At 35.0% G+C, this 16,168-nt stretch overlaps 1 protein-coding gene across 1 annotated transcript in view; it reads right to left on the bottom strand.

The window, feature by feature from the left end:
* Positions 1-16,168, bottom strand: part of CAND1 (cullin associated and neddylation dissociated 1) — a 43,033-nt gene that overhangs the window by 6,435 nt on the left and 20,430 nt on the right. Inside the window, exons 3-11 of the mRNA XM_060657041.3 lie at positions 14,779-14,933; positions 12,865-12,988; positions 11,006-11,262; positions 10,821-10,926; positions 9,303-9,448; positions 5,890-6,182; positions 3,982-4,123; positions 2,155-3,648; positions 1,345-1,440 (exon numbers count right to left, since the gene is read on the bottom strand). Coding sequence (XP_060513024.1) covers positions 1,345-1,440; positions 2,155-3,648; positions 3,982-4,123; positions 5,890-6,182; positions 9,303-9,448; positions 10,821-10,926; positions 11,006-11,262; positions 12,865-12,988; positions 14,779-14,933 — 2,813 coding nt within the window. The remainder of the gene's footprint in view (positions 1-1,344; positions 1,441-2,154; positions 3,649-3,981; positions 4,124-5,889; positions 6,183-9,302; positions 9,449-10,820; positions 10,927-11,005; positions 11,263-12,864; positions 12,989-14,778; positions 14,934-16,168) is intronic.

Here is a 16,168-nt window from a genome sequence, read left to right as displayed (position 1 = left end):
CTAGATCATAATTCAAAGAGAATGACAATCATCTGCTCAAATAACTACACAAACGATACACAATAGTTGACTTGTCAACTTGGAAATATGTCTCTAGACAGAGATGTGGCACAGGATTCTTTGTCCTATCTTGTACAACACGAAAAATGTCAACAAATATATCAAAGCAAAAAACAGGTGAGGAGAACAAAGGCAAGAATCTTCCAATACAGACCTTCTCTAAATTATTTCTAGGTCCCAGCGATAGCATCCATTTATCCCTGCATCCCTCTTATTAACTGGTAATCCATTTCTTAACTGAAAATCCATTTTCATTTTTATTTAATCCAAGTTAGTTAACATGTAGTGTAATCATGGTTTCAGGAGTAAAATTTAGTGATTCATCACTTACATATAACACCCAATGCTCATCCCAACAAGTGCCCTCCATCATGCCCATCACTCAGCCTATCTCCCCACCCAGTACCCCTCCAGCAACCCTCAGTTTGTTCTCTGTATTTAAGAATCTCTTATGATTTGCCTCCCTGTTTTAACCTTATTTTTCCTTCCCTTCCCTATGTTCATTTTCTTAAATTCCACATGAGTGAAATCATGATATTCATCTTGCTCTATCTCTTAGCGTAATACATTCTAGTTCCATCCATGTTGTTACAAATGACAAGATTTCCTTCTTTTTGATCACCAGGTAATCCACTGTAATTCTTTTAAATTGTGTTTTTTCCCTTTGTTGGCCTACTGCACAATGGCACGAAACTACAAAGCTTCTTTGCCATATCCCTCTATTCTCTCTGCTGTTATTGTCATTGCTCTGTTTCCAAGAAAACACCAAACTAAACTCTAAAGGTTTTTAGTTTTACCAACTCTAAGAAAATTGATGATGAAATCAACACAAGAAATTATAAAATCATTACTAATAATCCTAAGAAGCTAATTCTTGACGTCACAGAAAAAGAGACAGCCCTAGTCTTTCTTGGCTATCTTAGTTCTACCCGACTCAGTTTTTTATTCTTCCACTGTTTTCACCTTACATATGAAGTCTTCACAGATCTCCCTAGGAGCTGGAGGGTTTACAAGTAATAACAGAAAACCGGGGCTCCCACAGATAAAGCAAGAACCAAATATGTAGTTGACTCTGAAGGACATCCTAGTGTTATTTACCAATTTCAGTGATTTGCAAAATTATCTGGTAACAACTGCAAACTGAGGGATGATAGAATAATCACACATTATCAATTATCTTTTTAATGAAATAATTACCAGACCCTTAAAAGCATTTTAGTTCCTTGGTAATATTTTTGGCTACTGAAATTATTAATCAGTATGTTCATCTTTGTTTCCACTTACCTATGCAGTTCTTTAACAATGGATCAATAGGTTGCGGATGATCAGAAATAGTAAACTTCACAGCTGTAACCACAGAGCTTCGGGCATACGATGAGCCTAATTAAAAATAAATTTTAAGTCTACTGGTATGTAAATTCACTAAAATCCACGGGCATCTGTATCATTTTCAAACCACTTTCAACTAACACCAGTGTCTTCAATTCCTTAAAATTCTCTTTGGTCCAGAGGGGTGACACTTACTGTTCTCAGGGAAGCAAAGTTTTACTCGTAAACTATAATCCCATTAGGTTTCAAAAGAAATAATGTCTTCTGGGAAGGAGAAGGGTTGGAAGAACAGCAGTGGGGGATCTAAGCCCTCACAAAAGGGAAGTGTTTAAACCCACAATTTCTTAAAAAAGCAGTTTCTAAAAAAAGCAATGGCTACTATTATCCCCTATTTGGTCGAAAGGAGTTGACACTGGTAATCTGAAAACAAAACTCTCCTAGGTTCTTTCCTTTGAACTAAATTCATTAATTTTAGTATTATAATTAGTAGTACCAAGCTCCTTAGGAGACATTAATTCAACAAACATCTGTCTTTTCCACAATTTTAAGATTAAAAAGTAGCACTGAAATATAATGAACCTGGAAATTAGAACAGATTCATGTAACCGTTATCTTATTATTCTATCTTTTTAAACAACAAAATGTCACTTGAATATGGCAACAGGTTCTACATATAACACAAGATTGTTTTAGCTTCTGCATTAGGCATCTTTCAAGGTTACCAACTGCTAATAAAATTTTAAGTAAGAAAATCTAGGTACCCACCTGATATCAAATACCCCTTAAGCCGTGGAAGGAGAGTTTCTGGATCAATTAGAGTGAGTTTCCCTAGACATTCAGCAACAACATTTCTGGTTCCTTCTTCTGCACACTCACAGTGCTTTAGCAATAAGGCCCAGATATTTTCAACATATGGTTTAAGGCCCACCACTGATGCAGAGCTAATAATTTCCTTCAAGGAATGAAGCAGAAGATACTGCCTTTTGGGTTGACTGGTTATTTCTTGTAAGACAAATGGCAGATACTCAGGAAGGTTGCCCACGCTAATGCTGCCTAGTGCATAGGAGGCTGCTGATTTAACTTCTTCACTAGGAGATGAAAAGGCTTCTAATATTACAGATTTTAGTTCCAGCTGCCCACTTAAGTCAATATGATGCCCAACTTCTCCAAGAGAAAGCAGAGCTAAGAGACGAATGGAATCTGTAGACCTTGAGTTCTTAACATCTTGAATAAATTGACCTACTACGGCTGGTCCTTCTTTAGGGCATGCTCGAGTAAGGGCAGCTACACATTTGGCGATAGAATAGTAAGACTGCTTGTGAGTAAGAGCTGTGCTCTGAGAATAAACTGGACCAGTCAGCATGCGCAACAAATCCATGTAGCCTAGATTATTTGTTCCAGTGACAACCAGAGCTTGGAAAAAGTCTAGCATGGCGCTAAGAGCTCCCCCCTGCAATAAAGGTGATCTCACAAGTCCAATAAGTTCATTGAGAATGGATCCACTTATTTTTGAAAGGGAGGAGGGATACACTTTCGCCAGTGTGGTAAGAAAACTGATAGCCATCTGTGAAACATGCATATCGCTTTCGCTGATAAGAGGTGGGAGCTCATCTAGAACTGCATCTATCATGGCAGCTGTCAAGCTGTCACTATAGTTTTTAATTAGAATATCTAGAGCAGAAAGGGTACCCAGTTTCAAAGCTCTCTGGTTTTTCCTGAGAAATGAAGCAAGGATAGGAACCCCTTCTCCCAGGACAGGCCTCAAATCTATCTTCAAAGGCGACCCAGCAATCAGTGTCAACGCCTTCACTGTGGTTAACCGGGTAATTTCATTCTTTAGTCTCTCCAAGAAAATCTGAAGCGTATTAGGCAAATCAGAACCCAAATTGTCTCCAAGGTTGCAAATAATTTGCCCCATACAAGAAATAGCCCTTTCCTTGACTTCCTGATCAATGTCGGCTGCTTTTAACCTCTTAATGGTGCAGGTAAATAGATCTTTGATATAAGGAGTTGCATCAAACGAAGAAGGCTGATCTAAAGGACGAATTACTTTGACAAGCTGTTGGGTAACAAGAAGTGCTTCAGATGTAATCTTGTAAAATGGGTCTCCGACACAAGCCACCACTGGAGGGACCAAAGCCTGAACGTGAGGATGGAAGACTTGAGGAGAGTGGTTACAGAGGATTACATACAGACACGACAGAGCATCAATCTTCAAATTTGATGAACTTGATTTATCATTCAGTGAGAAAATGATTCCTAAAAAGCCAACAAAAAAAAAGTCCAATAATTCTTAGTTTCATGAAAGAAAAAAATTAAAACCTAATCCCTAAAATATTACTCAAGTTTCCACTTCGTCATACTATCTCTAAAGTAGTAGAGACTCCACAATCTACAATAAATAGGACAGCCAAGAAAGTTAGAGTAAGGTTTTAAACTCTGTACTTGAAAGTTTCTAACTTGAGTTCAAGATAGTTGTACGTGCAAATTAAGTTGTCACAAATTACGCTTTTGAAGCAAACAACGATTTAAGCTTATCGAAGACTTAATAATAGTCTGGGATAAGTCCCCAAAGTGATTTATCTTTCATACCTGGTACAAGTACAGGAATGTGTTGCGTTAGGGCTCCAGGTAGTACATTTACCAGTTCGGTTAACATGTTAAAACAACACTGCCGGGTCTTGACACTTTTTTCTTTCATCTGTTTGTGCAGAGCTTTAACAATGTTGGGAACCTGGAATTATCACACACTCATTAGCTACTGGTATTTCCTCAGTACACTTACCACAAATTATAGGGGACGGGGAGAATGAACAGTTTATCTTTTTTTGTCAAATTCCTAATTCCGCTATCTACTAACAAGATTGTCTGATGCAGCTTTTGTTGTACCCACTACATTTGTTTTCTTTGAACTGTATTTGCTTTATACTGATAACAGAGAAAAGCTAGCATTAGCTCTCTAACAGAGCAACAAGTCTTCCTTAATTAATTTTTGATTCTGAAATACATAAGACTAAGTAGAAATCTAACCAAATAGTAAATTTTCAACCAAAATTTTAGCAACATAATTTATAAATGGCTTTTTGAACAAAAATAGCACAGATACGCATTAAACGAAAAGGGACAAATTATGGAAAATAAACCATTAAACAGGTCTTTATTTTTGCTTTTAGTTTGCTCTCACAATGAAATAAGACCTCACTTCAAAATATAGCTACATGCAGCAAGTTTATGATTCAAAGACATCTGCTTCTAAACTTTCTAACGTTTTGTTAGCTGGTAAAACATACATAGGGTATTTGGGTGGGAGGATACATACAGACACATACCATGTTGAAGAGTGACCTGAGGGCTAGAGACAAAAGACAACAACCTGATTTGTCAAACCATCAGAATGTCCCATGATTTTACCTGACTTCTATACATTTATTTAATGGCTTGTGTCCTCCATACACTTTATCTCGTTTCCTTCTACAGTGCATTCTTCAATGTTCACCTTTAAGTTCACCAGGAATTTTCTGTTAATTTGTACTACTTGAAGCAAGAGACATACGGTATGTACATCTCCCATAGTTTCGTTGTTCAGTCCCTCTCAACATCTGTTTTGTAATTTATAAAAATGCACCAATGTGTACACCATTGGGCTGCTGTAGGGATTAAATACAAGATAGGAAAATGCCTAGCGTGCACCAAACATTCAATAGGAGCTATCTAGCTCTGATCTTTAGAATCTTAGAGATGTCCTAAAGTGAAAAATATCAATGCCAGCTCTTAGTAATAAAAATCCGTAAGTATACTTACTATGTACTAGGCACTACACTAAATGTTTACATAGATCATCTCATCTCTTACTTCCCTGGGTAGACAATTCTAAGTAAACCATTACTACGCGTGAGAAAAGTGAGGTTTAAAAAAATAACTACCTTGTCCAGGATCATGCAGCTAAATTAGAGCTGTGGAGTCACACTACTTGTGTTCATACTTTGCTTCACTCCTAAGATTCCTCTGTTAACATCAGAGATAATTTTACTGAATCTTAAAATTATTTTAATATTGCTTATCTAATAAATCAAGAATACCTCCATCAGAATAAACTGTAAGTGACATAGCATGAAATGAGTATACATAAACTCCTATAGAAGTATATCCCAGAACTCTGCTTCGCTGAAGATGTCCTGAGACTCACATTTCCATATAAAAACCCAATTTTACAAGATCATATTTATGAACATGACTTTCAATTGTACTTTTATTTATTTTTTTAATTTTTTTTTTTTAACGTTTATTTATTTTTGAGACAGAGAGAGACAGAGGATGAACGGGGGAGGGTCAGAGAGAGGGAGACACAGAATCCGAAACAGGCTCCAGGCTCTGAGCTGTCAGCACAGAGCCTGATGCGGGGCTCAAACTCACGGACCACGAGATCATGACCTGAGCCGAAGTCGGCTGCTTAACCGATTGAGCCACCCAGGCGCCCCTCAATCATAATTTTAAACTGACCTGACTCTGAAGCATTGTCAGAGGTGTTTCTCCCTGCTCCATAGCATCAGGGTCACACAGCCAACTTTGTACAGGACGAGTTTGCTTCAAAAGAGAAAGGTATGCATGAAAAACGTCTGCCTTTACATTCTCTTCACGCTCTTTAAATCTCGATATCAGTGCAGGAGAGACAGTCTTGTAGAATTCTGGAAGCATTTCATGCCTTGTGCTAACTACAGCATCCAAGCACTTAGCAGCCGCACGTCTCACTTTCCAGCTCATGTCGTCATCATCGCTGTATTCGTCGTCACTCCCTAGAGAGAAGTTTTAATGTTAACAGGTAAGAAAAGTTTATCATTGAATACAGAAAGTGAATCGATATTCAAACTAAGACAGTTTTAAAACTTTTCACTTAAGTACAGCAAGTGTTAAAAGTGCAAGTACTTAAACAGATAGAAATTATACCAAGTTACATATAAATTAACCTCTAAAGAAAATAATCGTAATTGTTTTTAACTCGTTAATCATCTTCTCACTTATTATGGGTAATGAGCAGCTTAAATCATTTAAAATCATTTTTAAATTATTAACACATGAAACTTCTTTCCAAAATAAATACTTGTAAAACATAAATCTCTCATCCCAACCTTTTAAACAGTATGTTTACTTACTTGACTCTATAGGAAAAGCAATCAATCAATCACAGAAGGCGTTAATAAAATAAACCAGCAAATATGATTTGTGACTATAGATGATATATTAAAAAGCATGGTTACAATCCTAGGACATGCTGTAGACTAATTTTCTGGGGAGAAAAAGAATCCTGACTGACATCAGCTTTCTTTGGGATTACAAGGGTTTTCATTACATTTAATGATGGGCTCTTAGGAAAAAACATGTGTATTTCCAACCTTTCAACATATTCTCGTGACAGTTTAAAAACACAATACTTCCTCAATTACAAGAAAATCCTTCTAACAACAAAGCACCATCTTCTCCAAATTCCTGTTAAACCTTAAAACAATAAGCATTCCAAGTATAAGCATTATCAACTCCACCTCACTTATGTATGCTTCATTACATACAAAATCTCTGAAAATTATTTCCTTCCAACACTATCAGACTGAATCAGTTGGGCAACATAAAGTCAGGAGGATGGCAAAAATGCTAGCAGTTCTTAGAACAGTCTAAAATTAACAATAATTTTGTTATTAGATAAGATTATAGCCCTGACACGCTGATTCCTCAGTGGGGGGAAAAGATGTCATCTCTTCACTGGCTTATATTCCAATTAGCTTAGTGACAGCTAAATGTGGCCAGCTATGCCTTACAAAATCCTAGGATTATATTAAAGTTTTGTTTACTTAATTTCATTTTGGCACATTATAGGAAAACCTAACCACATACTACTAAACCCAAGGCATATGACTTATTTGCAAATACATATTTGAAAATTAAAAGGTACTATATCAAAATAGATTATTTAAAAGCAAACAAATAAAGTTTTCCCCATGGCAACCCATGTGAATTATTTTGTAGAAATATACTTTATTGGAAAAAAAGGGTTATTAAAACATTAAATATCCTAATCACTGAAATTATGGTGCTTTTATGTTACAATAACACTATGGTGCAAAGACAGTCATTAGGTATAACCCATGAAAACTGATGTAACAGCTAAAGGACTTGGTTAGTTATTCAACATAAGTACCTGGCACACTAAAAACCAACAATCAAAACTTGGAAGATATTGCTACTGCTTTTTTCAAAAGATATTCTATTATAATCCCTTCATTAATACAACACATTTACTGAGTGCCTACTGTGTGTCAAGCACTACCCTAGGCACTGGGATAAAGCAGTCAACAGAGAAACTAAAACTCTGTCTTCATGAAACTTACATCCTAGATGTGGAAAATAATTACAATATGTCAAAAGGGATTAAATGCAATGAAAATAAAAACACTGAGAAGGAATAAAGAGGAAAGCCCGGAGATGAGAGACTGAATGAGGGGGGTATACAAGAAAAAGTAATTATGTATAACCTCAAAGTTTTTGGCCTGAGAGACTAAGATGAGATGGAAAAGGCTAAAGAATAAACTGGTTAGGCAGGAGATAGGGGAAAAGTGGGGAGAAGATATTTTATACCTAAGCAGTGAATCAATTAAGCAGATGTATACATGAACTTAAAAGTCACAGGAAAGATCTGGAATAAAGAAAAATTTGGGTTTTCAGCATAATGATATTAAATGACATTTAAGGATATTAAACCTAGGAGACTAGGTAAAATTAACAAGAATATGAGTTCACAGAGAAGTCTAAGCCCTGGAATACTCTGAAGTTTAGTGGTCAGGATTATGAAGAGCAACCAGCACAGAGACTGAAAAGGGATAATCACAAAAACAGGACTATACCCAGGAGAGTGTGGTACCCTGGAAGTTCAAGAAACACTGCCGAACTTAGTAATAGGCAAACATTTGAGATCACTGGCAATCCTGTCCATCACTGAAGACTAGATTTAAGAGAGAAGAAAAAAGGAATTGGAGAGCGTTCTTTTCAGTTCGGTTGTAAGAGACACTGGGCATTAGCTGCCAGTGTAATATTGGGTTAAGGGAGATTTTTTTTTATAGTTGCTTGTTGTTTTAAGACAAATGAAATTATAGACTTAAGAGGACATAAATTCAAAAATCAAAAGTATGAAAACTATCCTGAAATCCACCAACCCATATACCACATAACTTACCCATTTAATTATCTCCACTATGATTCTTTTAATACTAGCAGAAACAACACAAACATCTATGTTCCTAAAAGTGCTATCCCTTTCCAGAGTACAAATCACAGCATGAGGACATCAATCTTAGGAGCCTGAGAAATGTCTAGATTATTTATGAAAGTTAAATGGAGCCTCAAACAATATTTAGGATTTTTCATGAAAGTATGTATACAACCAGCCAAACAACTGAATATGTATATCTACATCACAGTTTAAAATAACCTTCATTTCCCTCCTTACAAAATCTTTGTAGAAATTTGAATAAAGAAAAATAAAAACAAAACAAAACACACACACACACACAAAACACAAATATCGTTTATATTGCTAGCTAAGGGAAAAATACTAACATCTTTTTTTCTGTATATTAAAAAAAAAAATAAAACTGGGACATAACTTTGTCCCACTTTTTCACAAAGCTTATTAATAAGTGCCTTAATATTTTTCTAGAACAGGACTCTGAAAATGTTGTACAGCAGTTTAATACATAGATGCCCCATAATTTATTTAATCAACTTGCTATTGTTGAATACTGAGGTCATTTCCACTTTCACTATTATAAATAAATGGTACAATTTGGGGTTAAGAATCCTCTCCATCTATAACACTGGCTCTTTGATGAAAATTTAACACATTGCTTCTATATAATTTGAAATACCTTGGTCGTCATCATCACCACCGTCTGCATCCATGGCATTTTCATCTTCATCTTCATCATCATAATTATAATTTGGATCATAGGTAAGATATTTAAGACAAATATTTATAATGGTAGAAACATGAGGATATACTTCCTTAGGACATCTGAAGAAAAAAATAAAAGCTGCCTTGAATAACTATTTTTCCCCTTCATGTAATATCTGACACAGTTTGCTTTATTACCAGATTTCTTTCTTCCCTTTAACATAGCACAGGAAAAGTGGTTCCTAGCCTTTTCAATAGCAATGACTCGACATATTTTAAAATATTTACTTTTCAAATTACACTTAATTTTAAGATGAACTTTCCCCCTCACATTTTCACATCTCTGAAATCAGGATGATTCTTACAATAAATGATATACTGTGGTTAATTTAGGGTGGAATAGAAATCTGTATATTTATGTCTATCTTCTGAACATATGACTAGAAGACCAAGCCCAAGTGAACATGCTCTTCAGCAACTAGGACTGTTTGTAAAAATGCCAGGGCACACTCTTCTAGGCTAGGTCTTCTAGCTATATGCTATACGTTCTAGCTCTGGCTATATGTTCTGAGATAGAACATAGAAATGCCCCACAATAAAGGAATAATTAAAAGAACAGAAACAAATCCCACAATTTCTGATTTTAAAAATTTGGTATGGGGGCGCCTGGGTGGCCCAGTTGGTTAAGCGTCCGACTTCGGTTCAGGTCATGATCTCACGGTTGATGAGTTCGAGCCCCGCGTCGGGCTCTGTGCAGACAGCTCGGAGCCTGGTGCTTGCTTCGAATTCTGTGTCTCCCTCTCTCTCTCTCTGCCCCTCCCCTACCCATGCTCTGTCTCTCAAAAATAAACATAAAAAAAAAATATTTGGTATGACCATGAAGCTGCTTCTCAAAACCATGAGTGGGACAAAGGATTATTGCAGATAATAAGTGAAGTCTCAAGACACTGTGCTACCAAACTTAATTCTCACCAAAGGCACAAAAAAAAAAAAAAAAAAAAAAAAAAAATCTGCTACTTAGCCAGTATGGCCTTCTAGCACATAAATGCAGATTTTATTATTAGAACCAAGGTTTCCAAATTGAGATCCACTGTCCTAGCAAAATGGAGGTGATAAACCTCAACAATTGCTGAAAAGATATAAAATTCACTATTGATTTTTGGCCAGATAATTGATTTACCCTAATGCCCTTTAGGATAGTAACCACATTATCAAATTACACTAAAAGACAACGATAAATGACTTTCTAAGTTCAAGTCCTAAGAATGAAATGGAAACATTTCAAAATAAAGACTGTATTCTGAAATATAAGATGATATCCACTTCAAATACTATATGATCAGCTTAATAATTTAATCAAGATACATCTGAAATCCAAAACTCAAATCCTGACTGTCAAAACAATCCATTTCTCCACACCCACCTAACCTAGAGCTTAATTATTACTCTAAGGGAACATTTTTATTTGAAAAATAGAGATCTTAAGACTTACCTTCTCACAAATGACTCAAAGGCTTGAATGCAATACTCTCTTAGTTCATCGTCATCTACATTACAAAATTTTACCACCAAAGGAATTATCTTCTCAAGGTATTCACCTAAGAAAAGCATATTGGTTCTTAAAAATATTCATTTTTTTCTTTAAAGAAAATTTTAAAGTATTTAAATATTTCTTACCTATTCTATGACCAGCTTGCCTACTAATTGCAGCAATACATTGTATGTAGGTCCTTGTTGTTGACATGGAATCATTTTTGGACAATTCTGACAAAAGATGTTCAATAAGATCTACAAAAACTATATTTCCACAGCTCATAACCAGATGGCCAAGAGCAATAATGGTTCTTTTCCTCACTGCAAGTCTAGGGCTGGTCAACTGGGGGAGCAGACAGGTCAGAATTGAAGGATGGAAATTAACAAGAAGTCCTCCTTGCCTTAAAATAAAAAAGAAAACAATAAATAAATTCAAGATGTTTGAGCACTACTTAAATATCTGGCCTCTGACCCCAATGTAGTCAAAGAGTAAAAATGTTAGAAGGCATTAATTCATATTCAGAATTAAAGTAAAACTAAATTCTTACTCTCTCTACCAACCCAACTAAAAAGTTAAGTAAATACAGTTTTGAAATTTGTATCCCAAAATTCCCTTCTGGAATCTAGAACTGTATCCCTATCCAACCAACAAGCTTGAGAATACATGAAAAAACCAATGGTCTTGTCCCTTTCTCCCCCTCCCAGATTTCTAATTGTTTTCTCTATTAATAGCTTTTTCTCTATTATAGCTTTTTGGGAGTTCACAACACTCAAAATCTCAGCATCTCTTGACTATCCCTGCTGCCTTCCTCAACACATCTATATACAAAGTTGCATTGATCTTGTTGATTCAACCCTCTCTTCTAAATCATTTCACATGGGCAGTTCAAGGAGTCAATAGCAGTTAAGCATCTATGTGCCAGGACACTGCAACTGATCCAGTCACAGGACAAGAAGTCTAACTGAATAGTTCCTACTTAACCAAATTAAGTATAAATCCCTCACCCTCTTCAACATAACCACAACCTATGAAAATGATTTCCTACTACTCTTCTATTCATTTCATATATGATGGAAAACAAGAATACAATGTTTCCCAACTCCAAGATTACTTAATGCTAATATATTCTAAGCCTGGGCACATACACCAGTGTCCTATCCATTCTTCAAAATTAAATTCAAATGCCAATCTTTCTTGGAATCTTGGAATCGTCCATTTTAAACCCAAAAATACACTTAATAGTTTCAGTATTTAGTCTCATTCAATCTTACATTGTAGTCATTTTTGTCCTTATCTCCTATAGTACCATATAAGCTCTTGTGTGTGCCAGGATGACTGCTCTTACCTTTCACTATAAGTATGTACCAGACGAAGGCATTTGATTATTTTCAAGTTGCAGTGGATCAGGCAAAAACAATATACAATGAAGACATAATGATTTGGAGAATTAGGGACAAAATGAAATTGACAGGTCTTTTAAGGTATATTCCCCCTAACAGTTGCTTAGATCTTCCTATCTTCCCAAGTTTGACCTCCAGATGAAAGCAAACACGGAACAAATGTACAAAGTCAAGCTCCCTCCTCCCAAAACATGCAGTATAATCATGGGTGCTAAAATGTATACCAGCATTATTTTAACTGGAAAATTTGTTACTTCTACCCACACAACTCTTATCTAAATAGATCATTATATTCAAAATATAAGAGTAAAAAACTATAAAAACTGTGATGAAACATTCAAATGACAAATTTAATTACTTTTCAAAACTACAAAAAATGCTTGCTATGCAGTATTACATGATAAATAATTAGTTTATTTCTCCTCTTACCCCTAACCACATATCTATAAAACAGCCACAATTTAAATATGAACAATTAAAAAATAATATTAAAAATAAACAAACATGAACAATTTTAGGCCAAATTTTATTTTTATCAAAAGGCGTTTTAATAAATGCACAGTTTTTGTATTACAAGTAATATAAATCACAGGCATGTTTACCTGCTCAACATATCAGCCATAATATCCAAAGCTTCTAGCTGAACAGACACATCTTCCTGCTTTGCTATTGCACTGGTAAGACGTCCAGTAATCTTTTTACATACATTAGCAGCTAATGCAGAGCCTGCATAAATAATAAACCAATTATAATTTCAAGGCAAGTAAGTATGTTGATTCCACCTTGTATTTATGGTGGTTACCAGATATTCAACAACTCAAAACTTGATTATAATCAAGACTGACTCAAGAGATTCATGTCAGAAAAATATGTATTCCAAAACAGATTGTTTTCCAATAAAATAATTTATTAGACATAAACAAGAATAAGAGATAATAACTGCAGAAGGAGTACACGACAATGGCAAAACAATACCAATTCAACAGACTCTCCTGGACAACTACTTCTATATACAGAAATGACTCGCCTGTGGAGCCAGTAATGGCTATAGTGTTTGCACCTCTAGACTGGAAAGCAGAAATGATTATTCTTCTACTTGAATACTCTTATTACTAGTAACCTAGATATTTTAAAATTTCTGTGAACTAAAAACCAAATATATTCTAATCTCCAATACCTAACATGGTCTCTTAAAAAAAAGAGAGAGAGAGAGAGCTGTAACCTAAAATAAGATCCTTCGTACTCCAATCCAAAGATCCCAAAACTTCATTATGAAGTAGAAATGCTGTTCCAAAGAACTCATAAATCAAGGTTATTACTATTCTGAAGTAGATTCGTATTGTTACTGGCAAGTGGAAGAAAAAAAGGAACAAGAAATAATCTAAATGGTTAGAATTCTTGTTAGAACCAGAAACCAACTAAAACATGTTTCAATGAGAGAAAAGAACTAAGAATGATTATCAGTGTTAACTAATACAAGAGATATTTTATTGACATAATTAATCAATGTAATAATATAAGAGATATTTTATTGAAATAATTAATAAGAGTAAGGACAAACTGGTAAGATACAGTAGAAAAAGCATCAGCTTTGGATTAAAAGATAATGGAGGATTTGAATCTTTACCCAAACAGGTAATCAAAACTTTGGGTGAATTAACCTAGTCTTTCTTTCAGTTCCCTCAACAATACACTGGAAATATTAAGACCTCCCATATGGCTGATCTTTAGACTAACTGAAATAATACACGTGAATCATCTAGCATGGTAGCTAGTAGAGCAGATGATTAATAAATACTTGTTAAGTAAAGGAGTAAAACCTACACACTTAGACTACATTACCACCAGTCTCCATCTTTCCATGAAATAGGGAGGTAATAATTTCTCCCCATCTGTGAATCAGACCATCAAAAACCTTAGCCTGCTGATTTTAGCTGATAGCTTAGTAGTCAAAACCAATTCTAAAATCTGCATTACCTAAATATTTGTGCCAGAGACCAAAATCTAATTAATAGACAAATTCATTAATTGTAGTTTTAAATTACCAAGGTAGCTGTAGATTCAGCCTTAAAGATACTAGTAAACTCAACTCTTTCACAGCTGTTTTAATGGTGTTAAGTATTACACATCATAAATCTTGATACAAAGCAAAATTAATACTGAAAATAGAGAACTAATCAGAAATAACTCAAAATTTTGGTTATCTTTTCCCTCATTGCATAGGTTGGCATTAACTCTATTCTGTAGTTATGGTACATACAACAATATAAAATCTTGGTATTCCTACAAGATACTTAAATTCAATCAAAAGATATTCATTTAAAACTGAAAATTGAATTTATTTTTAAGCAAAAATAGGACTCCAGGCTTTTTTTTTCCCTTGATTGTTCAATGGGATCTTTACAAAGACCTTTTGACAGGCACTGCTCTCCCTCCCTGACCAGGAGAAAAAAAAGGTGGAGGGCAAAAACCTCCAAGTAAAAAGGAACTAGGAAGAAAATGGTGCTCTTGCTTACCACTGGAAGCTGGAGGAAGTTCTCCAATTACTGTTTTAAGGCCAATACTTGAAATATCTCGAAGTTGTTCTTTATCAGAAAGCATGTTAGTGCAGAGGGTATCTACAATTGTCTCTACTTGGTATTCTTTCACTTTACTCACTAAGGGGCCAAGACTGTAATATAAAATAGAAAATAAAGTTTTTAATTTACATTAAATACAAAAACAGAAAAATAGACAAGTAAAAGAATTTCTTCTGCCTAGCAACTACCGGCACAAAGCAAATACACTATGCCTGAATCACAGATAGTATATGAATAAGGGTTTAAAACAAATTTGATTGATGGGTTTCCCACATCTCCCCACTGATTTCTACCATGGTATCATGAAACAAGATGCTTACCACCCCCCCAACCCTTCAAATACACAACACATTTTTTTAGTAATAAAAAGGCTAATTAGGAGTCTGCTCCTAACAGGGATTCTACGGTTTAAATGAAATAGCAATGCCATCCAATATTTCACTTTGCCAATTTTAACCCTTCCTTCCTCCTAATCATCACCAACTCTATCTTGTGAACCAAAAAAATTTACATCCCTCTTATTTTGTTTAAATTTTTAAAGCACTAAATAATCTGCTGCAAAAAGTTAGTACTACTCTGTCTTTCCAAAGAACCTTGTATATTCCTTCCATATTAGTATCTTACACTATTATTATAGGTTTGCATGCAGGTCAACTGTTTGAGGATGAAGAAAAGTTCTTCCTTTGCATGCTTCCCACAGAATTTAAGATAGTAGATGTTTGGTGCATGAATTTTCACTTAAGAGCCATTGTATTCAAGACTATACTGAATAAGAAAAGTATGGCTCCTATCTCCATACATTTACCACTGGTTGATAAGGAATTCACACAACTACTTGAGAAATGAAGGCATTCACTACTCTACACAATTTCTTAAAAAAAAAAAAAAAAAAACTTTTAAATTCAATGTTATTAGCATTTTCAGGACAGGAGACTGAACCTTAGGGACAGATTTTTAGGTACTGGACTTTGATGGAATATTGTTAAAAAAAGAAGAGCATTTCAAATGGAAAGATCAGAGAACAGAATGAGTGGAATGCATACTGAAAGAAATGAGGGGTGAAAAGAACTGTTTGATACAAAATACACATAAAAGAAGACAGGAAAGGTAGGCCCCTGAGACATTATGGAAACCTTTAAAGTCAGGCCAGCAAATTTAAATGTGATGTGGTTAAAATTGGGAGCCAGTGCACTTTGTCAAGCATACATGACATGATAAAAATAGTTTAATTTGATAAATGTCAGATCAATGTTTCATATACAGACGCTCAATTAGCTGTCAACTACTTGACTAGAGAAGTCCAAGGCAGTGCAATTTGGAGAATTAG

This window comes from Panthera onca, chromosome B4, assembly GCF_046562875.1.
Source record: "Panthera onca isolate mPanOnc1 chromosome B4, mPanOnc1 haplotype 2, whole genome shotgun sequence".
Lineage (NCBI taxonomy): Eukaryota > Metazoa > Chordata > Mammalia > Carnivora > Felidae > Panthera > Panthera onca.
This window is presented reverse-complemented; position numbering and strand designations above follow the sequence as displayed.